This window comes from Sceloporus occidentalis, unplaced genomic scaffold (assembly GCF_023333645.1).
Source record: "Sceloporus occidentalis isolate IW3139 unplaced genomic scaffold, rSceOcc1.0.p SCAF_2, whole genome shotgun sequence".
Lineage (NCBI taxonomy): Eukaryota > Metazoa > Chordata > Lepidosauria > Squamata > Phrynosomatidae > Sceloporus > Sceloporus occidentalis.
In genome coordinates this window covers 54,661,370-54,688,984 of record NW_028316982.1, presented here as the reverse complement: position 1 = coordinate 54,688,984, position 27,615 = coordinate 54,661,370, and the positions used below count along the sequence as shown (strand labels likewise).

The window sequence follows — 27,615 nt, the reverse complement described above, 5'->3', positions numbered from 1 at the left end:
CAAAACAATACTCTTTCAAGCTACAGTGACAAAATTAAATTCAGATTTTGGGACATTGTTTGGGCCAAGAACTTTTCAGCATCCTCTCCTAAACTAAAATATAAAATGTTGAATCCTTTATCCGTTGTTTTCTGTTTCCAGGGAGAAGAAGCTGATGATGATGATGTATATAATGTTCTTTCTACTTTAAAGAGGTTAACATCTTTTCACAAGTATGTGGCTTTACATATATCAATATACATATATTGGCCTTACCATAACAACAAAATTTTACTTGGTGTGCTAATGTTTTTTACATCTGTTTCCAGTGCTCATGATCTTACAAAATGGGATTTGTTTAGTAACTGCTACAGATTATTGAGGACTGGAATTGAACATGGAGCTATGCCAGAGCAGGTAATTATAGCAATTTCTATTTACAGTCTGATGAGTGCAATCCCATGCACGGTTTACTTGAATTGAATTGGTTTTACTCCTACAAAGTGCATGGAATTAAAGCCTTAATAATTTCAACACTCCCTTTTAGAAAAGGAAAAATATGGTCAATTCAGTTATAATATTTAAGTATAAAGTAAAGCATGAATCAGTTTTATTTAAACAATGCTAATGGAACAAATTTGGATTTTAGCCACCTTGTCTACCTTTTTATTGTTTCATGTTCCCTCATCTTGAGAATTAGAAATGGTACTGTTGCAGTACCTATCAGAGAGCCATTTATTACACAAGTGTTTTTCATTGTTAGGTATGTTCCTATAAAGAGCTGAAAAATATCTTAAAGAATTTATTGTTTGAGCAGAAAATCACTTCCATTCATGCAGGTGTCCATAATGTTTTCCAATCTTCCTTGAGAAGACAGTAATGTGACACTTCTCTGCATATGAACTTTTTGCTGATTCACACATGTGAACCGTACTAGGAATATTTTCATAATTTTTCTCAAGACAGCTTCAGATGCACACGGTAGATCTATTGCACATCATCACATTGAATATGTGAAGAGCAGAGAGATAAATACTGTCTCTGCACAAAGGTCAAATTTAAACAATCTGTGTTACACAGCACTTTTTATCAGTGCTCCACTACTAGGTCTAGCAAATTTATCTCAAAATTCTGATTTATTGATTTGCTGATAGGTTGATTTGTCTGTATCTGTAATAAGGAATCAGTCAATATGTTTCTAACTAGCTTATGCTATTTTATAATTCTGTGATGCCTCCTTGAGGTTGCTTATGGTGACGTTAATGTTGTGCCCTAGAAATCCTTGTTCATGTTAACAAGATAAATGAATTCTGCTTTAGCTGTAATGAGAAATTTGTATGTTGAGATGTCCAGGGTATGTTTGCATTTTGTTTAAAGTGTGAATGTTTCTTCCTGTAAACAACTTTGAATGGCAAAGCACTATATTCTTCCCCCCTCCTGCTTTGCTTTTCTCTCCTTCAAAATACACACTTTTATACAAAGTATAGAAAAGTAGTAAACTTAGAATATTATGCAGGCTGCTGTTTTTCTTTGAAAATAATTTATAAATCTTCAGAATTGTATGAACATACTTTTTGATATCTTCATTTTATGACCTTTTTGTTTCAGATAGTGGTTCAAGCTCTTCAGTGTTCCCATTATTCTATTCTGTGGCAGCTAGTAAAAATTACAGAAGGATCCCCTTCAAAGGTAAGGAATCTTTTGGATCCAAGTCTTTCAATAGGAATAATGCATTTCATTTCACATGACTGTGCAGTGCTCTGCCTTGTGTGCCTTATTATATGGATGCTTAGTTTTGTTTAATATTAGAGATGTACTAGAGATAGTGGCATCACTAGGGTTGGCGTCATCCAATGTGGTAACTCATTGACCTCCTTCCATGCCACACCATACAGAAGCCTTAGTAATTCCCATATATCACTGAATGTAATGGCAATAGATGTGATATAAACAGCTAGCAAAATTATAATTATACTCTTAAAATTTGGTAAGATGTGATGTTCTTAAGGAAATTTAATAAGAATAATTTTAAAAATTATTTTTTTTAATTTTAAAATTTGATTTAAAAACAACCACCTGAGGTTGCTCCTTTCTCCTCCCACTGAGACCCCACTCACACCATCCTCAGCATTTTAAAGGGATGCAGGCAAAGACCCTAGCCTGTTTCTGCCAAAAGGCAAATGTCTGGGCAGCAGTAATTCCCACCCTGGGGGTTGGGACCCCTTTGGCGTTCAAATGAAAGTTTCACAGGGGTCGCCAAGAACCACCCACAGAGCACCACTTCCCAAACAAAGGGCCTCCAAGCCTTCGCTCCAGTAGGCCCATTAAAGCAGCAGCCACCTACAAGCCCCTCGGTTGCTTAGCAACTGCCCTGAGCATCCTGTTTTCTTCCTCTCTCGGGACCATAGAGCTGTGCCAAAAGGAAGATAGACAGCACAACCAATGAGTTCCAGTTTTACTTTGAGCCACTGCCCCTCTGCCTCTCTATCATGGGGCTTTCTGGACAGTCTCTTGCCCAAGGCTCAAGGCAAACCTATCAAGGGAATTTCTGGACAGGTTTCTCCAGAGGGAGTTTGCCATTGCCATCCTCTAATGATGTTTTTGTGATTAACCACTATGCTTTATGTGTTCAATTTGTAACAATGAAAAAGCGATTCATAACAGTAGCAAAATTGAAGTTATGAAGTAGCATGAAAAATAATGTTATAGTTGGGGGCCACCACAACATGAGGAACTGCATTAAAGGGTTGCGGCATTAGAAAGGTTGGGAACCACTGCCTTAGGGTGTCACCTGTTGCAGCCTGCAACCCCTGATTAGAGGTAGATTAATCTAACACTGCATGCAGACTTTGGAGTTAAAAAAAGACTGTACCACTGATCCAAAAGCAAGAATTGATTTTAGTTCCTATTATTTAAAGCAGGGATGAGAAACCTTTTAAAGCATGGGGGGGGGAGGGGAGAGAGCAAAGTAGTGGCGAGTCTTCCTGCAAAAGTGGCTGGATTTTTTTTAAATTCTGTGGCAGCTTCAAGTTTTTTTTATGTCTCTCTCTCTCCCTGTGTGTGTGTGTTCTGATCCACTGAGGTCTCATTCAATAATCCCACTATCATACATTTGTTATGTCTTAATTTGTCAGATTCTGACTAATACAGTATGTAAACATCCTTTCATAATTTTTCCTGCAGGAAGATTTATTGGTGCTTAGGAAAACAGTTAAATCATTTCTAGCTGTCTGCCAACAGTGTCTGTCCAATGTCAACACTCCAGTCAAAGAACAGGTAAAATAAACTTTTTCACAACAGTTTCACTATAAACAGAATACTGACTCTCTTTTATTAACTTTGATAATCAGATCAGAAGCCTGTTTTATTCTTGTAATTTTCCCTTTTAATCAATTAATATTCACTTTGCATGATTTTCATGAAGCATAAATGTAAATAGCCACATGGTGAAGGAAAGGTGGATTTACTTAATTGCAAATACAAGTACGGATTCACTTAATTCCAAATTGAAAGTCTTAATTGTGAAATTTGTTCTTATAATGCTAATTGAAAATTATTTTTTCGATATTCCCATCCTGTTTTCTGTCAAAAACTGTAAGCATGTACATAGTGGAGCCCACCAAGCACAGTTGCATTTAAATTTCTGATTTTCTTCAGGTTGATTTTGAATCCTGTACTCAGGAGCTTTTCTAGAGGTGTATGTGACGACTGACTGCAGTGATTTTGTATTCTAGGCTTTCATGCTGCTCTGTGATCTCTTGATGATTTTTAGCCATCAGCTCATGAGTGGAGGCAGGGAAGGTCTTCAGCCTTTAGTGTTCAACCCAGATTCAGGCCTGCAGTCTGAACTCCTTAGCTTTGTAATGGACCATGTCTTCATTGACCAAGATGATGAGAACCAGAGCATGGGTGTGTATTAGTTATCCAAATAAATATTTACAGACAATTCCAAAAACAAGTGTTTTGTGGCACAGATTACTAAATTAATTCTTCAGTATATGAGCTGTAATTTTCCAGTATTTATCTATCTTTAGCAATTTTCTTGTTTTCTACACTCCATTTCTAAGTTACTTTGTGGCTGTGTGGAAAATTTGAGTAATTCGTCTGTTTTAGAGAGAGCGTAGTAGGCTTGTAGAAATATTCTGGGTTCCCCCCCCCCCCTCCAAAATACAGTATTTCACAACACTGTTTTTGTAAGTACTTTGAGACCCAGTGGTAGACCTTATAGTATGCCTGAGTCTTAAAAGTACAGTAGAGTTCCGATTATCCGACATAAATGGTCCGACTGATCTTCGGATAGCCAAAAATGTTGGATAATCCGGAGGGGCCAAGAAGTTGTCCCCAATGATGCCGCCATTGGCGACAAAAGTCCCTCCTTCTTTCTTTCTTTCTTTCCTTCCCTCCCTCATTCCCTGCTTACTTCCTGAGTCCTGTTTGCTTCTGCCCCAGCTTGGCTGTGATGGGGGGCGGAGTCTGCCGGGGCTGGGAGAGGGCTGAGGTTCCAAGCTGCAAAGGAGAGGACTGGGTACTCGGTCCAGTCCTCTCCTTCACGGCTTGAATTTCCTCAGCCCAAAGGGAGTCTGCAGACTCCCTTCAGGCTAAGGAAATCCAAGCCGCCGAGAAGAGGCCTGGAATGAGTGCTGAGACCTCTCCTCCACGCAGCTTGGATTTCTTCAGTCCTTCAAGCTGTGGAACACCAAGCCACTGCACCATTATCCAGTGTCCCATGCTTTTTCATGAGCGTGCACGCGCACTCACATAGAACCATGAAACGTCAGATAATTCGGAACGTCAGATAATCAAAGGACGAATAATCAAGACTCTACTGTAATATGAGGAGAGATATATACCATATACCATCCTCCTTGAAAGAAGCGATCGTTAGACCGCTCTTGAAAAAACCCTCCCTGGACCCCCTGGACATGAAAAATTATAGGCCTGTTTCTCATCTGCCATTTTTGAGCAAAGTGATCGAGAGGGCAGTTGCTCTTCAGCCCCAAGTGCTCTTGGATGAAGCCGATTTTCATGATCCATTTCAAACTGGCTTCAGGACTGGGTATGGGGTGGAGACTGCCACGATCGCTTTAACTGATGACCTTCGTCTAGCCATCAACAGAGGGAGCGTGAACCTGTTGGTGTTGCTGGACCTCTCAGAGGCATTTGATACAGTAGATCACGATATCCTTCTGGAACCCCTGAGAGAGTTAGGAATTGGAGGCACTGCGTTGCAGTGGTTCTGTTCCTTCCTCTCGGGCAGGTTCCAGAGGGTGATGCTCGGGGACAGTCGCTCTTCAAAAACAGAGCTTAATTGTGGTGTCCCTCAAGGCACCATCCTGTCCCCGATGCTATTTAACATTATATGAAGGTGCTGGGAGCAATCATCCGTGGATATGGGGCTGGGTGTTATCAGTATGCTGATGACACCCAAATATATTTCTCCATATCCCAGTCATCAGCGACAACGACAGATGGCATCTCTCTCCTCAACCAGTGTCTTCAGGCAGTAATGGATTGAATGAGGGAAAACAAGCTCAAGTTGAATCCAGACAAAACGGATGTACTTATGCTAGGGGCCCCCAAACCAGGTATTGGGCTGCAACCCCCAGTCCTAGAGGGGCTCACGCTCTCCTCGAAGGGCTGTGTTCGCAGTCTGGGGATGCTTCTTGACCTGTCGCTTCAGATGAGGAATCAGGTGAATGCGACGGTCAAGAGCACCTGTTATCAGCTTCGGCTGATACGCCAGCTGCGCCCTTTCCTGGAACAGGGTGACCTTGAAACTGTAGTACATGCACTGGTAACCTCAAGACTTTATTTTTGCAATGCGCTCTACATGGGGCTACCCTTGTGCCTAGTCCGGAAACTCCAGTTAGTACAGAATATGGCAGCCAGGTTGGTCACAGGAACAGCAAGGAATGACCATATAACACCAATATTGAAGTCACTCCACTGGCTGCCTATTAGTTTCCGGGTAACTTAGTACAAGGTGTTGGTTATCACCTTTAAAGCCCTACATGTCTTGGGCCCAACCTATCTAAGGGATCACCTGCTTCCATACAATCCACCCCTTACACTCAGGTCCTCTGGGAGGAATTTACTACAGCCCTTAAAGACCAGGTTGACAGCGACCTCCCAGAAATCATTTTCTGCCGCCGCTCCCAACTTATGGAATGGCCTGCCGAACGAGATCTGTCAAATTACCAATCTAGAGAGCTTTTAAAAAGCCATTAAGACGGATCTCTTCCAGCAACCTTCCCTGAATAAAATACTCGGTCACGAATAAGACTTCCCATCTATTGAACTCTGCCCATGATGATTATTATTTGGATTAGTCAGATTTTAATATGTAGTTTTTTATCTTATACTGTTTAATCTTGTTTTAAGGGGGGCACAATGTATATATGGATGTATTTTAATTTGTTGAACACCACTTTGATTGCCTGGCAAAAAGCGGGATAGAAATAAAAAAATTATTTTTATTATTTTTATTATGTCTCTGCTGGAGTGATAATAGTGTGCTTGTGTCTTAGTAAAACTGTGAGTTGATAATAATTTGAGGTATAGTTCTTCCTTAAATGTGTGTGACGCAGTCAGAAGGTTGAATGTGTGTATTTGTTATATAGTTGCAGTGAAAGCACAACTTTCAAAGTTTAAATTCTTATAAGTACTCATAATTGGCTGAGTCAGTGTAAATTATAATTGAATCATATGTATTAAGAGCAAACTTAATTCTTGAAGTGTCATGCTTTATGTGTGGACACAGTACTATCTACACATAACTGTTGAGGTGTCAACAGGATTGTGGAAACGCCAAGTTCTGTAGAAGTACAGAAATGTCCAGGCCAAAAAAAAATCCTTGGCCAGTGGAGGAAGGGAAAGCCTCCAGGGAGTTAACAAGCTTTTAATATATGCAGTGGTCATGAAATGCTGGCTGAAAGGGAGGGTAATGAATGGAAATGGGGATTGACAGGAGTATTCTGAAATTGGGCAGGGTTCCAATCAGCTGGTCATGACCAGGAGCACTTCATAATGCAACATTTTCTTTCAGTTTCCACTTGTTGCTGTCTGAATAAAAGTACATTTTGAACCATCCCTTCATATTTTACTGATTTGGATAGTGTACATGCACTTAAGGCATTTCAGCATCTACTTGAAAGACAAATCTTTTTTTTTCTTCACTTTTTAGAAGGAGATGAAGAGGATGAAGCTAATAAAATTGAAGCTTTGCACAAGAGGAGGAACCTTTTGGCTGCCTTTAGCAAGCTTATAATTTATGATATTGTAGACATGCATGCAGCAGCTGATATCTTCAAACATTATATGAAGGTGTGGTTCCACAATTTGCTCTTTGCTTCTGATAGGAAGTCAGACTGTACCTTAAAATGTATGGGGTTGAAGTATGGGTTTCATGCAATAGTGTCTTTGCCTTAATAGAAAGCACATGTCAGAGCACATGATTTTTGTTGACACCTCCTCCAACATGTCAAGCCTTCTATTCCCTTTTGAAAAATTACTGCTGATTGTTGGAGAATCCTCTGGAACAGAACTAGGTAGGTCATGGAAAGCTGCAGTGGTGGAAAGAGAAATCAGAGAAAGTGGAATGTTGCAGCTTGTGCTGTAGGAAACTTACAGTTGTAAACCGCGTAGACACTGTTAGTTAAGTATGAAGCAGTATATAAATGAAGCTGGGTTTTTTTTTCTGCTAAAGCAAAAACCACAATTGAATACTACAACATAGCATTCTACAACATTGTTCCATCTCCCACAGATATCTGGCTGGATTGTTGTCACTATCTTATCTGCTCTGTAAATCTTTGAATTCAGCAACTTTTCTAGTAATGATTCTAATGGGAAAAGACAATATAAAATCACAAATGAAGGGTTCTTTTTTGTAACTGTCATGATAAAAAGTTAGGTTGTGCCCGTTAAAAGGATGCTTTTCTCTCTGTTTTAGTACTACAATGATTATGGAGATATCATTAAAGAAACATTGAGTAAAACAAGACAGATTGATAAAATTCAGTGTGCAAAAACCCTGATTCTCAGCTTACAGCAGGTAATCAAAATTTTATGTTTGATTACTACAATTCTGTGATTACAATGTAAGCCTGACTTTAGTTTGTTTGAATCATCACAGTATTTCTTTCTTACTCAAGAATATGGAAGAATGGGGGAGGATCAAGCTACCCTCTGTTGCTGCTGTAAGAGAGGAGTCTGGTATTTGAGGATTAGTTAGCCAGAAATTGTAGTATTGTGCACAGTGTTAGCAATGTCTGTAAACAGGGACGTAGCCAGGATTTTAGGAAGGGGGGGGGGTCCAGACTAAGTGCCACCATTATAATGGGGCTTGGGTGCGGCGGCACAGCAGCACACACCATTCACTTTTTCTAATGGAAGGGGGGTCCGGACCCCAAGATTCCCCCCCCCCCTTGGCTATGTCCCTGCTGTAAATTGAACTGTAACTTTTGAAACTAAGTTGAATGAGAATTGTTGTCTCTCTGAAGTTGTTCTAGAGCTCTGAATAATATAGCAGTCTTTTCTAAGTATTATATTCTGATTACATAGCATCTGACCCTGAAATGCATAATTGCAGACTTTAATTTGAAACACTTCAGTTGTGTTTAAGGTTTTAACTACTGAGTTCTTTCTCTAGTTGTTTAATGAGCTTGTTCAAGAGCAAGGTCCTAACTTGGACAGGACATCTGCACATGTCAGTGGTATTAAGGAGTTGGCCCGAAGGTTTGCTCTTACTTTTGGCCTGGACCAGATCAAGACAAGAGAAGCTGTAGCCACCTTACACAAGTGAGTAGCAAAGAATATATTAAAAGGCAGTTAATTTATATGATTGGGAATCACAGTAGCTTTTCAAATGGAAATTACAGTTGTGTTAGCAATTGTTCTATTGGAATGATAGCTGAGAAAAAACATACTGGAAAAAGTTGAAAATATCAGAAATTACAGGATTTCCAGAATTATATGTCACTTGAAATTATTAAATCCAACCAGACTGCTCCTGCCCACTAGTCTCATGCAACAAGTTATCTCCTACTTGTGAATGCATATTCCCATCTGTATATCAAAAGACACCTAGTTGAGAAGAAGTTGTAGTTCACTAGCAATTATTTGCATACAGACAGTTCCAGTTCAGTTCAGTTGCTAAGATTTCAATAAGTGTTGGAAGTCGTTTGAAAACTACTCTCATAATAGCCATTACCAAACTAATAGACTAATGATTTGACCTGATGGAGTTGTCTGCACAGGCCAAATGACCTGATTTCCCCATGGCCTTGTGTCATCTAGTTTAGACGATACAGGCCAAAAACCCCATGGCAGGATCGGGCCCAGTCCTGCCTGTGCATACACAGATCTGGATGAATAGTTCTGGTTTTTCACAGTTTCTAAGAAACTCCGCAGCAAAACCAGGCTGTTCAGCCCCCCCTCCCTGTGCGCTTCTTACCTGTGCAGCAGGCGATCCATCTGAAAAGCCCCCTGTGGCCCCTCTGATGCGGAAATGGCACCTGGTCACATGGCAGATGGGACGACTGGAGGGGTTTCTCAGATGGTTTGCCCACTGGGAAGGTAAGGAGTGGCCTTAGTTTCTGGATAGATACAGGGATAGGTTGTGAACATCCACTCATCCCTCCGCTGATCCAGGAATTAACCCAGATGACCAGGATAGCGCCATCTGCTCAGGCCTGGTATGAGATGTTTCATATGCTGAACTAAGGTCATTGTATGTATAAATGTTAGAACCAATGAGGCATAGTGGTTTAACTCTTGGGACTATAACTCTGGAGACCCGGGTTCAGTTCCCTGCTCAGCCATGAAACCTATTGGGTGACCTTGGACAAGCCATATGCTCTCATGTGGAAAACCATCACAGAAGAAATCTTGCTAGAAAAACCTCACGATACGTTCTCCACAAGTTGGACGCAACTTGAAGGCATACCACAACAACATGTATAAATGCCTTCAGGTAATCTGTCAACTTATACCGACTCCGTGAGTTTCATAGGATTTTCCAGACCTAGCCTTGCTTAGCTTTCAAGATCACATGGGATCTTGTGTTTTAGGATATTTAGGCATACCACAATATAAAAGAGATATATGCACTCATATGCATCAGTCCCTTCCAACCCTAAGAGTCTGTAATGCTAAGATCTGTTGCCATAAAAGCCCATTTCTGCGTTGCATCTTCAAAAATCTTCACTTGGTATTTTCTTTTAAATTTGTGGGATTTAACTAAAACATTTGACACAGTTTTTTAAAAAAAAATCTATTAAGAAATACAAATGTAAGTCTGTAACTGTGAATGACTGAGTCCTTTGCATCTTATTTCAGAGATGGCATAGAATTTGCCTTTAAATATCAAAATCAGAAAGGACAAGAATATCCACCTCCTAATCTTGCTTTCTTGGAAGTGCTTAGTGAATTTTCTTCTAAACTCCTGCGGCAGGACAAAAAGACAGTGTAAGTAATATTTTGTCAATTGTCAAGTGGCTTTATTGATGGTTGGGCACGAAGCTAAGAGTAGTGTGCCTTGTAAAAAGCCGCTCTGAGAACCTTTAGGGCTGAAGGGCAGGGTATAAATACAATAAATAAATAAATAAAAATAATAAAATTACTTTCAGTGATAATTTCTGTAAATTTAGAATCCTTGGATCTTAAAAATCACTATCCAAGGGAATTGTGGCGCTCCAAATTTTTCATCTCAGTGCTTGTATTACTGCAGCACCTTGTTTCACACACCAAACTACAGGCAGCAGTCATGTAGTTTTCCAGATGTTGTTGGACTACAGCTCGTATTCCTCACTATTGGCTTTGCTAGATAGGACAACTGGGAATTGCACACCGACAGCAGCTGGAGCCACCCCTGCTCTAAAGATGGCATGTCAAGTCCCAAACACTCATTTCACTAAAGGCAATTTGGTGAAGCTAAAAAACGACTAACTAGCCTCAACCCTGAAAAAAGGCAAAGATGGGTCTGAGCCTCAGATACCAAATCACATATTTGATCCTGCATAGCATTATTTCTGACCATGTTCTTATGATTAGAAAAGTATGCCTGTAGCACACACACACATCTCAACATACACAGTCACACTCAACCATCAAAACACAGGGATAGTACATAACAGATAAAAGTCAAATTTTTCTCTCTCATAATAAAACAAATCTAACTTGGAAATGGTAGCCTTTAGCCAGGTTGTAGATGATCCAGGTGAATACCAGACAGGTGGTGGCTACTAACTATAGAAGTTACACTGTGGTCAAAGCTACTTTATTAATGATTTTATCCTTTATCTTCTTCTTTCTTCCTTATTCCCCACCCTCCCAGTCACACCTATTTAGAAAAATTCCTAACAGAACAGATGATGGAAAGGAGGGAAGATGTATGGCTACCATTGATTTCCTATAGAAATTCATTAGTTACAGGTGGTGAGGATGATAGGATGTCTGTGAATAGCGGAAGCAGCAGCAGCAAAGCTTCTTCAGTGAGAAATAAAAAAGGCCGACCACCACTGCACAAGAAAAGAGTTGAGGGTAAGTATGGTTTTGAGGAATTAAATTATGCTATAGACCAGACTTAAAGTAGCATAAAATTGGACTTTTCTGTGACTTTATAATATTTAAATGTATCTCTTACTGAACTGATATTTCTTAGCAGATAACATCAATAATAGAGGGATCTTGTAGCGTCTTTGAGACTAAGTAAAGAAAGAAGTTGGCAGCATGAGCTTTTGCAGACTTAATTCTACTTCCTCAGATGCATCTGAGGAAGTAGACTTAAGTCTATGAAATGCTGCCAACTTCTTTCTTTAGTTAAGTCTTATAGGTGCTACAAGATTTCTCTACATACAGATTCTACAGACTAACACAACTATCTCTTGAATTCTAACATCAGTAATAGTTACATATTAGAATTTCTTCAAACTGTTCCTAAAGCAGATATGGAAGAAGTAAAAACTACACCGTGGATCCTTATTTATCCTTGTGTGAATATGTGGCATTGATTTTATGTGAGTTTTGTCTCTCCACCTCTGCCAAAGGAGACTAGCACAGCTATATCTTTGAATTGTGTCAAAGGAACCATTGAGACAGGGATTAGTTCCTGTTGCCATTTATGAAGGCAGGGGACCTAATTTTAGTCTTTTATAATGTTGAACTGTAGCTTTTCCTCAGTTTTCTTCCTTTTGCCCAGTTTAGGTTGTTCCTTCGCTCCTGTTCACTTTCTGGATGTTTTCTTCATGTAAACCTAAACCTTCTTTGTCTTTGCATCATCCTCTTACTTGGTTGCTTAGCCTTCTTGGTTTATATGCATTCCCTATCTTTACTACTTGTCCCTGCCCCTTCTGTTTTTGAATCCTATATTTCTTCTGAAGCCCCTTCCCACTCTCCCTTTTACTGGTTGTCTCTCTGGGGAGAAGATACTCAAAGCCATAGCAGTATTAGTCTGGAAAATCAGTATGCAAAGGGATCTTGTAGCACCTTTGGGATTACTGTATATGCTCGTCTATAAATTGAAAAATTTAAGTCCAAAAATGGGCTCCAAAATCCTAGGTATATACAGGTCAATACAGCAATACATCTCTGTGAGCCTTGGGAAAGCTGTGGAGAAGGGAAGGAGGACAGAGATGAGAGAAATCAGAGATCTGTGTCTCCTTTTTGCAAGCCATCAGCCTTGGGGAAAGTTGTGGGGAAGGAAGGGAAATAGGAGGTCTCTCTTTTGATAAGGTAGCAGTCTTAGGGAAGGTTGTAGGGACGGAAGGAAAATTGGAGGTCTGTTTCCTGTTTTTTGCAAGCCATCAGCCTTGGGGAAAGTTGTGGGAAAGGGAGGAAAATTGGAGTTTTGTGTCCACATTTTGAATGCCCAGACTGTGACCCTTAGAGAGATCCAGAGAGGGAGAAGGAGGTAGCAAAGTGGTGTTTTTTTCTCTCTGTGTAGATCCTTTGTTATATGCCCCTGAGTTTGACCCTCAGCTTATCCACTAGCCATATCAAAATCAATGATTTTGTCCCCCAGATCTGCCCTTGACTTATACATGAGGTCAACTTATACACACGCATATATGTTAACTAAAAGGAAGAAGATGAAAAGCATGAGCGTTTGTAGACTTTAGTCTATTTCCTCATGCGTCTACAAAAGCTCATGCTACCAACTTCTTTCAGTTAGTCTCAAAGTTGCTATGAGATCCCTTTGCATTCAGGGGAGCAGATAGTATGTGAGGCAGGGTTTTGTTCTTTCATAAACTGCATGAACAAAATTAGTGAATCAGTAGATGATGGAGGACAAGTCTGCTTGAAAACTCTCTCTATAAGGGGGTTGAAAAACACATTAATAACAGTGAATTTAGATGGATTTGGTGATAGAAGCATTGGCTTCCCACAGCTGTGCCTGATTACTACAGCTGCTGTGATTTAGCAGATATTCTTACCACCTTCCTGTGCTTTTGGTGATAACCATTTTAAGATACCTTCAATATGTTATGTCTGCATTTATTACGCAGTGTCAAGCCCCTTTTATACTAATGAGAGTGATTTAATTGAAAAAAAATTATTCAGATTTAGTGGACAAATTTGGGTAATGTTTCTCAGATTCTTTCCTTTGGTGAAGAAGGATGGAATGAAATCTAAATACTCTCCTCCTATCATCATTGATGGGATAGTTTCTACATCTTCACAAACACTCATGCCTTCAAGGCTAATTCTGTTAAATGGCCTATTTCTAAGAGCCAGAAATGTATAATCTTTATCAGGAGTTAGTTCAGAATTCATCTGAGGAGGATATTCCAAACTTGCCTAATAATAAAGACATAGCTGCATGTAAACTTTCTGTATCTGAAGAGGTAGAGTTAATATTTCTGCCTTTCAGTTTTGTTAATTATTACTTAGATGAAGAAGAGGAACATTTTGTAATAATAGGTCATTAAATAAGAAGGATTTCCTTCCTCTCTTATCAAAACTACTAGCAGTCTTAGCTCTAATGACTGAAGCTGAGATAGTTGATTAACAGCCTGGAATTTCTGTTACCACAGAAAAATGAAGGGCATCTAATTTTTTTTAAGGAAAAAAACCCAAGGGAGTTTCTTCTTCTGATTTTGAAGAATTTATTAAAGCAGATTGAGCAGTTTCTGTGTTAGGAAGAAGGAGACTAAGGCCCTATACAGACAGGCCAAAATAAAGCTGCTTCAGGTCACTTTGGAGGTATGGTGTTTCAATGATGCATGCATCCCAAGAGTCTGGAAGCTGCACCAAAGCTGCACTCCAGTCCTTAGGACTGGAGCAGGGTTTGGTGCAGTTTCTGGACTCTTAGGACGCATGTATCATTTAAACAGCATACTTGCAAAGTGACTCGAAGCAGCTTTATTTTGGCCTGTCTGTATCAGGCCTAAGTTTTATATCTTCAGTCTAAGGCAATGGAATTTCTGAAAGATGCCTGTTTAAATGTGGCCATTACAGCTTTATTCTTCACACTTAAAGTGGCAGGTGTTTGTTTCACCCAAGGAGGAGGAAATTTTAAAAGAGCTGACACTGCTCTAAAGTGGGCTGTGACATTTGTTCATATATCTTCTTCAGCCACCAATAATCTCCAGTGCAGCTATGGTGTTGACAGAAAATTTGAGGGAATTTAGGGTTTGGATCAACAACATAGATGTGTTGTTAATGTTTATAACTTCTATGCCTTATACCATATATAATCCCCTTACTTTCAGTGTTAGACTTATTGGAACATCTTCAATAGCAAAGATATTGGTATGATTAAGATAGCAGAGTGGAGCCAATTTAAATAACTGGTCTTTGGTGGAGAGCATGTCCTTAAGACCATCACCAGGGAAACAAATGATAAAAAGAAAGGAATGCCCACAGTTCAGAAACAGAGAAATACCAGTTGACACGCTGTTCCTCTCCTTTTAGTCCCTTTTGTTCATGGCCTTTCCAGGCAATGCAATTCCAGATATTTTAGACTGGAAAGGGGTCGGTCATTCACATTTTGAGCTTAGACAGGAGCCATAGCATAGTCAAGGTCCCAGAGGTTAACCCCCTAATTCAGGGTGGGAAATTTTATGACTTTCCAAGTCTTGCAGTTTGTACTAGTTTATTGAAGATCATATTATTGTTGGTTACTTCCCTAAGGAGTCAAGGAATGCAAATTTATTCTCATCTAAACAATGTTTTTGTCAGGTTTCCTTCTCTGTCAAGAGTGAGGTCAGATGTTCAGCCCATATTATGAACTTAAAAATTTAAGAATGTTACAGTTGACAGTCAAATCAGTAATTCTGCTTCAAGAAAAGTGTTTACAGAAAATCCAACACTACTCAGTCGAGGACATATCCCCTCTAATCCTTTCCCTGCCTAGGGTTGCCATAATTCTCTACTAAAAACTGGGACAAAATGTAGGACAAAATTTAGACCAAAATATAGGACAACTGTAGGATAAAATGTAGCCCAAAATGTAGGACATTTAAGAAAAATGGAGATCCGTAAATGTCCTATATTTTGGTCTAAATTTTGTCCTACATTTTGTCCCGGTTTTTAGTAGAGAATTATGGCAACCCTACAATCCCACTCCAAAGCAGTGATATGCCACTGTTCCTCCATATCATCCTAGCAAGTAATTTTAGCTGGGAAAGTGGCGAATCAAATATGTACATAATTTTAATTATGATTGACAAGATTTTACAGACTGTATAAAGGTTTTAAAAATCTGGAATGGAAAATACAGATCATAACAGCTCATAAGCCCAGCAGTTACATTTTCTTAATGAATACCTTACTCTGTTCAGCTCAGTTAATACACTTGAGCTCAAACATCACTGATGCACCTAGCACAAATACTACAGGAAAACAGCATGTGTACATATTGTACAAAGGCACTGTTTTTGTTTATGATCCACAGCAGCCCTTCCTAACCTGGTACATTCTGCATGGTTGGACTATAACTCTTATTGTTACGTTATTTTAAAGCTTTTATCTTTCAATAAATACTACATTATCTGTCACTTATATAATTTTAATTGCTTATTACCCTGTGTCAGATGAGAATCTCGAAGGTTCGTGGCTGAATAGAAATGACACCATCCAGACTCCAGGTGCTTTACAGACACCACAGCTCACATCTACAGTGTTGAGAGAGAACACACGGCAAATTGGGGAGCAAATTCAGGAGCATGAATCAGAACCGGGATCTGAACAAGATTTTTTACACAAGTATGTACATATTAAATGCTTTTATACTGACAGGAAATTGTATTTAAAATACTGCTGAAATGAAAATTATGACAAAACCCATTTGAGCTTATCAAAGTATATTTTTAAAAATGCAAGCAAATGTAGTAGAACATTAGTAGAATATTAGAATACTAAAACTATAAAATCATGAGGTTCCACAAGGGCCATCTAGTCTGACTCCTATCATGCAGAAATATACAGAAACATAGTTAAGACCCTTCCATAGTGTTAAGTCTAGCTCCGTAACTGCTTGACATGAAGGGTTCTAACCTTCCCCCACCTGCTGTAGATAATTTAGATTTCGACTGCCATCAATCTCCACTAATATGACCGGTGGTCAAGGATGATGGGAGTTGTAAAACATATCTGAAAGGCATCATGTCGATGATTGTGAATGTGTGTGTATGCCTTCAGGTCCCCTGTTAACTTATGGTGCCCCCATGAAATTCATGGTGTTTTCTTAGGGATAGAATACTCAACATTGGTTTGCCAGTTCCTTCCTCTGAAATAAAGCCTACAGCATCCGGTGTTCGTCTCCCATACAAGTTCTAGCCAGGGTTGACCTTGTTTAGCTTCCAAGATCAGATAGGATCTGGTGCCTTTAAGACATTTAGCCCTGGTAATAATATACTAGACAAAAAATACTGTTTCAGATAGTTAAGCATCAGAAATTTTGAAAGAGTTAAGTACAGATTCTCCATGGAATACTTGTTGATACAAGTAACATTACAGTTTTAATCTGATGCTACTATATTTTATGATTGATTATGTTTATATCCGATCATTCACTATTGTCTCTGTGTATCACATACAAAACTTCTAAGTACTGTTTTTCAACTATACGGCTTAGTCCAGGCTATCTGAAACTCATTTCCCCATACAAGCCTACCCAAACTTTAGCATCTTTGGTGCAGGCCTTTCTCTCTATCCTACTATCCTCTGAGATTATTCTCCATGGCTGCTCTTAGAGTTCAGTGTTTCTCCTCTCTGTTCTCTTTTCACCAGTAGGCAACTGTCTACTTGTTTAAACAGATCTTCAGTGATGTGCAGCTAGGTGTGCTGATTTTAGCATTTAATGTGTTTTTCAAGCATTTTCATTGTTTTAATTTTTAATGTTATAAAAATAGTGTTTTAATTGAATGTCTACTTTAATACGGTTTCAACTTTGAACTCCATAAATGATTTTATATAAAACATAAAAAATATCGTTTTAGATGTTCTGTTTTACTTGTCTTGGGTAAATTATGATCCAGAAAGGCTGGATAAATTTAAATAAATAAACAAAGATTTTAACCAAAAGGCTAGATTGGGGGGACATTACAAAAAGTGAGTTGCTGTGGCTCTTTCCTACTTTTGAATTTTTAAAAAAAATAAAATAAAATAACATCAACCACTGCCTCTGTCACTAAAAGCTAGTCACTTAAAGCTAGTGTGTCACTAAAAGCTAGTCACTAAAGACATGATACCCAACAAAAAATGGGAGCCTATAATATCTGTGCAGTCACATTCTATATAACAAAAATATTCAGAGAAATGTGATGGAAATAAATTATCTTGAGAACTTCCCTTGAAAAGAAGTGCTGCAAACCTGATGGAAGATGCAAACTGTATTACTGTACCTATTTGGCAGTGCTTCTGTGTTGCAGGTATATTGCTATTATTGTCCCCAAACTGGTGATCAAATTCTTTGATTTTAAGTGTTAAGAAAGTTAATGAAATGAATGTTGCCCATCTCCTCTTAAAGCCACCTGCCCAGTATCACACACCAAAAGCCTGTCTGGGGGATCAGGGGGTAATAAACAATGTGAGTTGGGAAGTTTATTGAGGAAGCAGAGAATCCCTGTTTCCAGTGTTCTAGAATGTAAAAACTCTTACATTTCAATCCTGAGAGTAGGATCTTGTTGATTCATCCTTGTACATTACTTATTTTCTTTTCTTTTTTTTACATTGCCTAACCATTTTAGGCATATGTTTGTTAATAATACTAAAATTTAAATTTAGTGATCTGTTCAGGGTTTTAAAATGGTGAAATTGGCCTTCCTCATTTTTAATTCTATTTTGTTATCACATTGTTGTAACCCACTATGAATATGAATTCAGGAAAAAGTATTCCACAATTGACTTTAGAGTAGCATACATAGTTCTCCTCTTTCTTCCCTTTTATCTTCACAGCAGCCAGGCAAGGTAGGTTAGTCTATGAAATTATTTTGATTGGTTCAGGATCACTTAAGGAACACGATGAGTGAGAATATGAGTTGAGAACTCTTTGATCCTAATTTGAAACTATCCAATACAGTACATGTTTCTTATAGGTAGTTTATAATAAGCCAAGTATGTCAGCTATCAGTCTGATTGATGAGTGACTTCATTCTTAAGTCCTCAGATGCAGATATCTTGGCTGGGCCAGCAGAAATTAGAAGACTTAAGTCGGAAGGACAGAACGGGAATGAACTACATGAAAGGAAGAAGTGGTGTAAGGCATGCAGTGTAAGTAGAGATGCTGACAAGAGTCAGGGATATACTTGGTGACTAATAATTGGGCAGTAATTGAATGGAAGTTACTCAGCTTCAATAACAGTAGCAACTTTATTTTCCTTTGCTTTCAAGGGCTTCCTTGACTCGTGCCGCAGCTGGGTTTATTTACTTATGAACATTTTAATTAGCACCTTAATATGTCTTTTCTTTTAATTCCAAAGCTGCTTACAGTAAATCAGGGGTGTTTAACCCCGGGTCTAAGGACACCTATGGGGGTCCCCAGGAAAAAAGTTTTTTAAAAAATTTGTTCTATTGTAAAAAAAAATCTGTTACAAATCAGTCTATGTGAAGGAAATTTCCAGTGCACTAAAATAAATGTATGCAATATTTTATGTATATGTATTTATTTTTCTGGTACACATAAGATTCCTCATTCTTAGAGAAGTCATTGACCCCCTCCTCCTAAAAAAGTTTATAGCCATTGCATTGATACCTATCCAGTATTATAAAACAAGTGAAAGTAGAGCCAGTGCTGTTTACCTTATAATCAGTATATATTTTTTCTCTCTCCCAACAAGGCGGGGTCTGATGGAGGATGATGCTGAGCCGATCTTTGAAGATGTAATGATGTCCTCGCGAGGTCAATTAGAGGATATGAATGAGGAGTTTGAGGATACCATGGTCATTGATCTGGTCAGTAAATCTCATTTATAAATGCAGCTTTTGGGGCAGTTGAAGTGACTTCTAGTGAAATGATGCAACTAAGAATCATTTCAGTAGTTTCCAGTATTAATAGGCACACTTTCCATGCCTTACAATCCCATCCCTACTTTCTTTCTGTCGCCTAATTTTGGCCAAACCATTTTTATGCTAGCCATTAAGTATGAGGTTAGAACTGCAGGTTGCAAAGTGCTAACCAGCTTCTGTATGGTATTGGTCAGTATTCCTCTACTTATGTCCATGTATATCAATTTTAAATGAAAATTGCCACTTAGAAGTACCACGCAACCACTGGCCAACTCAGTCATCAACTTTAATTTTGATTTATTTTGCCCATTAATAACTCCCTGAATTGTTTGTCTTACCTGTAATTGTATTATTCCTTCAGTAAGCTGATGAGCTTGTCTCTAATTCAAGGGGGGAATTGTTCAGTCTACCATATGTGGTCAGCTCTCCATATCCATGAACTATTTATTCACACATTCAAACATCCACAGCTTGAAAATATTGAAAAAATATATAAATTTGTAAAAGCAAAATTTGATTTTGCCATTTTATATAAGGAACACCACTTTACTATGCCGTTGTATTGATGGGACTTCTACATCCATGGATTTTGGTATTTATGGGGAGTCCTGGAACTAAACCCCAATACCAAAGTAAATTGGATTACAACTTGGCCAGTGGTGAGAAATGCTGGGGGCTGCAGTTAACATCTGGAGATCCACACAGTTCTCATCCATGCTGTCATGGGAAACCCATCTGAAATAAGTATTGGAATAAATATTTCCAGGCATTGGCTTGCCAAGCTTTGAAATGGACGCCGCATGTTAAGATGCATTTAATTAATTACATGTTTTCCTATTAGTATTTGAAACATTAACATCCATGTATACAGCTTTACGGCATCAGAACACCATGGTTTGAGCATTAGAAACTGTTGCACTTCTCTAAATTTTTACAGAGAACACTTCTGTATCCTTGCTAGAGCGAGCTAGAATAAAACATGTTTCATGTTCATAAAGTGTATATTCATTACTCAAATCCAATGACCAGCTTTTCCTTTCCAGCCCCCCTCAAGAAACCGACGAGAACGAGCAGAGTTGAGGCCAGACTTCTTCGACTCTGCAGCTATTATTGAGGATGATTCGGTAAGCTTTCAGCTGGTGTTTTTGCCACTTTCAGTACTGAATACTTCTCCAGTGGGTAACTTTTTTTTCTCCATCATCTTTTCAGGGATTTGGAATGCCAATGTTCTGAAGTCTGGTGAAGACATTATACAAATGTGGAACTCTGTTCTTTAGAGCTCAAGGCCTATATACTGTGATAGCTTATATGAAAACCACATTTTTGATGTGATTTGGTTTGATTTTTAACCAAATGATTAAGGTCATTTCCTTTTTGTAATGACAGAGAAGAGGAGCTTCTTAATGAAACAAAGGAATATTGGTCAATCAGTCACCTCAGAAAGGCTGACCTACAAATCATTTGTTTCCCTGTCCTTGACAGTCCTAATACAGGTTCTTTTTCTGGATGGGGAGAAGATTTTAAATTAAAACAGTTTAAAAACACTGTTCTACACGTTTTCAGAAAACATTGAATGAAAACAAAACTTTTTAACTTTATTTTTCTGCTGTACAACTTCAAAATGTTTTAACATTTGCCTTTTTATGTTTTAGAAGCTAGCCATTTTTATTAAATTTATGCCTGTCAGCCATTGACCAGCAGTGATGCTATCAGTAGGCCATCCTGGCTGGAGAAGTGTTGTTAAACACACTGGATGTGACTAGCAGTATGGTACGCTTCTAGATCTTCTCTGACCATTGAGAGAGAAATACTCTTACAAAAGAGGTTAGAAGTCAGATGTGTGCATCTCTGCCAAAAAGTCAGATTCTGAAAAGAAAAAAACCCAGATTTTATACTTCTGAGAAGATTTATTTTTATTTATAATAGGGCATAAAATAAGAGATGTCCATGAAGCCACTTTTCCAACAGATGCTGTGTAACATTCATTTTATATAGCACTAGGGGAACACACAACAGCACATTTTCTATTGGTACTTGTTCTGTGCATTTTTAGCAACTTATACCAGCAAATAAAATATTCTCAGTAAAATAAACCAGTGGTTCTACAGTAATCTATCTGCTGTTTCTACTACCTATTTCATGCCCTGTCAGACCTGAGGTACAAAAGCAGCAACTTTCCTATGAAGCATACATCACAGGGAAAGAGGGGAGGGGTGGGGAACAGTATTCACTTGCATTTTCAAAGCAATTTTAACTGTACCATAGAGGAGTGTTTAACTTTTCATGCCGTAAATACCCTTTTGTGCTATTTTTGTAAATTAATTTTGCCAGTTAGATTTACTGTATGTGCTGCATAGAAACTTGTGCTTAGATGGTGACGTTCTTAAGCTTACAATGGAATACAGCTACATTCTCAGTGTTAACTGTGCATTATTAAGAGTAATTATTGAATGATTTTTCTAAAAAAAAGAAAAGAAAAAAAAGCAGAACAATCCAAAAAGTAATCAGCTAATTCATTGTTCTAAGACACCTTCATTGTCTTCGGTGATCTGGACTTTCATTCTGCTTCACTATTACAATTCTTCCTGGTAGCTGCTAATGTAGTTAAAGGACTGATTTCCCCCAGTGGTGCTGAGCACACAGCTCCTGCTAATAAGAGCATCTGTGAAAATAGGGCCATAATAACCTTCTTTTTGGAGAATGAATGTTAGTGTGCTTGAAAGCAAATCTAAATTGACTCGAATACAGTGCATCCACGTCAGAGATGTTTCTGTAGCAGCTGCAAAATACAGTAACTAATTTTTTCCCTTTTTAAAAAGATCCTCTAATGAATACAAGGCGCATATAATGCTTAGCTTTTGTGGAGACAAAGACAAAACTCAAACAAATCATGTTACTTTCATTTAGCAGTTGGGAGTTATTCTCCTAAGTGTACAGTTCTCGAATTGTGATTGCCAAACTTTTTTTACCCACTAATCCTGTCATTCCTTCAAGGTAGCTGTTAGGAATTTTAAAGCTGCTAAATCACTGGGTTGTTGCTTCAGGACAAGTTATCTCAAGAAAGTGGTCAGGAATGGGCACAATAGCAGTTTAGTCTTGTGGGCAGAGTGGCATAACTACTGCTGAACTATGTCCACCTCAGATAAGCCTTGTGCTCCAGAGGCCCTCATATGGAAAATGAAGTTTTCATTGATCATAATAGAACTTTGTAAAACAAAAACCGTTTACAAGCAAGTTACCTCCAATGGGTTTCCCGTTCAGTTTGCAACCAATAGGTTTTTTTAATGTGTCTCCTTGATTGGTTTTGCTAGTAATTCTGTAAATTGTACATTTACAATATGAGGTTTTTTTCCTTTTGTACAATTTAAAACTGATGCTTCACTTTTCCTTTAATAAACTCCTCAAAATCACATGTGCAGTGGAGTCTTTTCCACAAAAGCATTTGTAAAAGAGTGCTTTCACTTTGGTTTGTCTTCCACTAAATAGTTTCTTAGAGTGAAGCTCAAAAAGTTATTTAGTCCTAATGTCTGCTTATTTTAGTCCTAATATCTGCTTATATTGCTGTTTGCCCAGCATTCTGGGCTGAGCAATCACTGAGGTTTTTTGCTGTGGCTTTCTCTGGGGATTTTTGTTGTGCAATAAAAACAAATGTTTCAGTTCCTTTTTTAACCATGAATGGGTTTTCAGGCATTCTTCACCACTGTTGCTATCCACCACTGGCACCTAGAATGTGTGCGTAAACAGCAGTCCTGAGAGGGTATGGAGTTGATATGAGTACGATTATGGAGGCCTGCGATATTTCACAATACACTCCTATTGGCCAGCACTTATTGCTGCCCTGTTCTTTTGGGAGATGGTTTGTTTTGGTCTGTTTGTTTATTTAATTTTTTTAAAAATGGTTCCTGTTTTTCTCTTTTGGCCAAAGTAACATTCCAAATTCTGTAAAATCACAATTATCAAGTTCAGAATAATGTATTAAAGTGCTGGAACACTGGTAGATGAACTAACAGTCATGATGATTTTGTGTTGAGGTGGTGATGTGCTGGAGTTCTTGACTTGATGTGATGGCTTACTGAGATCTTTGTCTGGCAAAATAAGAAAAAGTACTGAGTTGAGAGAATTCTTGGTTAAAATGGCCAGAAACATTATTCAGGCTCCCAGTTCATCTTTGTTTGTCCAAACTGATCATGAGGAGATCTTCCAACGGATCCGGTTTGCCATATGTGGGAGGGGGGATATCTTTTAGGGATGGAAGCATTTGCCATTGTATATTAGACCGCAGTACAGGCTTTGACAAATTTAGTAAACCAACTGCCTTATCCGTTTCTCCAGGTATGTTTTCTTTATCCTCTCTTCTGATGACTTGAGTCCTTGTCTCCCATGTATTCTAAGAATTGGGAATTGTTGAATTGGCATTTGGGAATATCTTGTGTTAAGTTTCCTTGGGTGATTTCTTTTGCTAGTAGATTCTTGGTATTCATTAAAAATGTTGATGTATAAAGGAGGGTAAATTCAATAGTTCTTCATAAAATACTTTTATTATCTCTAATGGTCTGCTTCCATTAGAGGTTTTTTTCAGAAGGATGTAGCAGCTTCGTTCTCAGGTAAGGGAACATATTCACCAATGGAAGAAGGAATCAGTAATATCAGTTTGATAAAGAACGTGAGCTGTTTTTACAGGCTTTTAAAACCCCTGACTGTATTTTCATCCTTGAATGATAACAGTCATTAGAATGTTTGGAAGTTCTTTCATGTTTTAGATGTTTTCAATTCATTTGGTTCAACAAAATCCAAATTTTGAGAGAAAGTTTAAATATCAATATTCTTATATTTAATATGAAGTTTAAGAACTAGAGATATTGAGCACTACTTGAAGCAACCGCTTTTCCCAAAGGGACCAACAGCTATAATAAAGAACATAAAATATGGACAGCAGAGAGGCTTCATAAAGAGTGTCACACGAAAGCCTCAAATATTAATGAAGTTTATGGTTTGCTATCACTTCATACTCTTGAGAGCCTCTAGAGCTGAAACGTGGAGTATAAATACCCTAAATAATAAAAAATAAATACGTTAATGGCCTTACTATAAATTGAGTGTGAGATGCATATTTGACTTGGAGATGTCATTTGGAATCTGCATCAGCCAGATTTATTTTGCCCTCAGTTACATCTTGTCCATCATCAGCTGTTGGTCTTAACCTAGATTAAATATACATAGGCAGGTAGTCTTGCCCATCTTGTCCAAATTAATTATTCTGATTTTTTAATTAAAACGTTTACTCCTGGCAAATAGTATTTACTATTCTTTTTGCATTAACACAAGGTGATGATGCATATACTACTCACTGAAGATGCAGTAATGCAGACAATTCTGCTGGTTTGGGGGCATTGTGTTTCTGCCTTCAACTATATGTGATCATGCATCCATGCTCTCTTGTTTCCAACATACATAAAAAGCTTCTTTGTTCTTTCTCATGTCATATGTCATCTCATCCTGTTTTTAACCCTATTTTTCTGCTTCATCTATTTCATCTGTCTATTCCTTACCAATACACATATAAATGTGAATCAATCACTGCCTAAATTTGATCTCGGCTACAGTAGCATAGCAGAAATCAAATGGTCTAACCTGGGATTTGTACATATTTAGGGTTGCATAAGCACCCTTTTGTATAGCTCTTGTTTGTACTGAAATTTTATTGTAGTGTTACTTAACAAGTACAGAAGAATCTTGAAACAGGTTACTCTGGTATAATAAAATGCAATGATTTTTTTTCCCCAGTTTATATTTTCATGGTCTGTTTTGTGTGTGTTAACTAGCTTGTTTATCACTATTTTTTCTGAATGAATTCATTTGATACCAGAGGATTTCTTTCATGGCCAGATGTATTGCCACTGTTAAACTGATGAGCGAGTTCATCTTTACTGCCAAAGCAGAAAGCACATACTTTGTATAGAAGTCTAAACAAAGTTGGCTCAATCGTTTTAGTATATTTCCTTGTTTGTTAATACATACAAAATATATAATGTAAGTGCCATTTATTTCAGTTAGTCTGTTGGGAGTTACAATCTAACAACATCTGGTGGTCTGCATGATTCCCTTCTGGAGTAGATCAGATTCCATTGTTTGTATTTCTCCTATTCAATTATATTCTCAACCAATTTATATGAATACACTTTTTTATATACAGGTTGAGTCTCCTTTGTCTGAAATTCTTGGAACCAGAAGTGTTTTGGATTTCAGATCTTTTTTGGATTTTGGAATACCTGTATTTGCATAGACATACATAAGGTGTTATCTTGGAGATGGATCCCAAGTCAAAACACAGAATTCACTCATGTTTCATATAGATTTTATATACATAGCCTGAATGTAATTTTATACAATATTGTGAATAATTTTGTGCATGAAACAAAAGTTTGTGTAGATTGAACTATCTGAAGACAAAGTTGTTGCTATCTCAGCCACCCGTGAAAAAGGTTTTGGTTTTTGGAATATTTCAGAATTCCATATAAGAGAGACTCAACTTGTACTTCAGTTCTTATATTGTTGTTGCCATTCATACATCTAACCTTCACAAGTCCCGTTGTCCCTATTAGGAACAATGGGACTTTAAGTAAGCCCCCATACAACGGTGCAGTGCAGGTCCTGACGGGGAGGCGGAGGTGACCAAGGGTTGTGCAGGGAGTCTGGGGAAGAGGTAAGGCCTGAATAGGCACCTTCAGGCTCCATTCTGAGCTGGTCAGAGCTGCTTGAAGAGGAGCACTGTCACCACCATTACACTCCTGGGGCAGCTAAGCTACGGTGGAAAGGGGGCCAGATGGCCAGGCCATGCTGCCCCCAACCCAGCTCAGCCAAAGGAGGAAGAGGAGAAGGGGGAAAGGGTGTTATAAATAAACATTATTATCATTATTGTGTTGGATGGAAATTGATGCAGTAGAGGAAGTGCCAGAAGAAAAGAAGTATTGAGGAATTTATTCCTTCTTTTTTACAGTTTCAGAAAACAATGGGAGATACAGACCCATCTTGAATCTCAGGTACTTGAACATGCGGTATGATAAAAGACAAATTTAGTTTGGGGGATTACATGATTTCAGTAGATTTAAAGGAAGGTTATCTTCATGTCCCAATGGCAGCAAGGGACAGGAAGTATTTGAGATTTCAGGAAGGCCATTTCCAGATCAGAGCACTGACTTTGTCTGGTATCAACACCAAGTGTGTTCGCAAAGTTTTTAATCCTCTTGATACCTTACCTCAGGCAGAGGGCAGTTATTTCTTTACCTAGACATCATCTTGTTAAAGGCCAATTGGGAAAGACTGTGGAAGATCTGAGACACACAATACAAATTCTGGAAAAGTATGGCTGTCTGCTAAATTAAGAGAAAAGTCATTTAAGGCCCATTGCAGTGTTATATAGGGGCTCAAATTGATACCATGAGAGGATATCTATGGCCCGTTCCACATGGGCAAAAATTACGTACTAGGGTTACAAAAGGGCGTCCCTTCCGGACGCCCTAACCCTAGTACATACAAAATGGCGGGGCCCTATACACATGGGTGCCGCCATTTTGACGCTGCGGACGCTTAGCGTCTGCACGTCGCGGCGCAGAAATAACGCCGCAAGTATGCCATTGGCGCCTTGCAGCATCATTACCGCCCCGCAAAAAGAAGCCACTTTTTGTGGCTTTTTCTGCTGCCAGGAACCCTCCCCATTTGGAGGCTGAGGCTTCTTGGTGTCGGAAACAGAGGCGCCGGCAGACCACCCTTTTTGGGCGGTCTGTAAAGCGCCTAACTTTATCACAGGAAAAAAAGAGAAAATGAAAAGGGACCTGAAACAGTTAATGTGTTTCAAAACAGTAGACATGATGCTATTAGCAAAGATAAGATTTCAACCATACAACTAGTACCTTGGGTAAGGTTTCACACCAGAGGTCTGCAAAGGTTTCTGATACCACACTAGAAAACTATAGGTCTAAAAATTACCTCAACAAAAAACAAAAAAATACTATCGAGTTTTGCATTCCAATCTGGGATGGCTTCATCTGATTGCTTGGACATTAAAAGGAAATGCTTAAAAGCCCAAGGTTACTCTGATGGAGTAATTGGGACAATATTACCATCAAAGTTCCACACACACAAATGTAACAGGACTTGAAAAGCATTCAAAGAATGGTGTATGAGCCA

General features: G+C 38.5%; 2 protein-coding genes across 6 annotated transcripts in view; one reads left to right on the top strand and one right to left on the bottom strand.

Annotated features, from left to right (window-relative positions):
* Window positions 1-25,209, top strand: part of STAG1 (STAG1 cohesin complex component) — a 195,302-nt gene extending 170,093 nt beyond the window's left edge. For all 5 annotated transcript variants that reach the window (XM_089509442.1, XM_089509441.1, XM_089509445.1 and 2 more), the window contains exons 20-34: window positions 142-212; window positions 309-396; window positions 1,588-1,668; window positions 3,163-3,255; window positions 3,714-3,888; window positions 7,163-7,302; window positions 7,931-8,032; window positions 8,630-8,778; window positions 10,318-10,446; window positions 11,315-11,520; window positions 16,014-16,185; window positions 18,583-18,693; window positions 19,260-19,374; window positions 20,472-20,552; window positions 20,638-25,209. In XM_089509442.1, the coding sequence (XP_089365568.1) occupies window positions 142-212; window positions 309-396; window positions 1,588-1,668; window positions 3,163-3,255; window positions 3,714-3,888; window positions 7,163-7,302; window positions 7,931-8,032; window positions 8,630-8,778; window positions 10,318-10,446; window positions 11,315-11,520; window positions 16,014-16,185; window positions 18,583-18,693; window positions 19,260-19,374; window positions 20,472-20,552; window positions 20,638-20,661 (1,737 nt within the window). In that variant the 3' untranslated portion in view covers window positions 20,662-25,209. The remainder of the gene's footprint in view (window positions 1-141; window positions 213-308; window positions 397-1,587; window positions 1,669-3,162; window positions 3,256-3,713; window positions 3,889-7,162; window positions 7,303-7,930; window positions 8,033-8,629; window positions 8,779-10,317; window positions 10,447-11,314; window positions 11,521-16,013; window positions 16,186-18,582; window positions 18,694-19,259; window positions 19,375-20,471; window positions 20,553-20,637) is intronic.
* The window catches only part of PCCB (propionyl-CoA carboxylase subunit beta), a 42,361-nt gene continuing 35,954 nt past the window's right edge, over window positions 21,209-27,615 (bottom strand). The window contains exon 16 of the transcript XR_016280022.1: window positions 21,209-21,294. The gene's annotated coding sequence lies outside the window, so the exon portion shown is untranslated. The remainder of the gene's footprint in view (window positions 21,295-27,615) is intronic.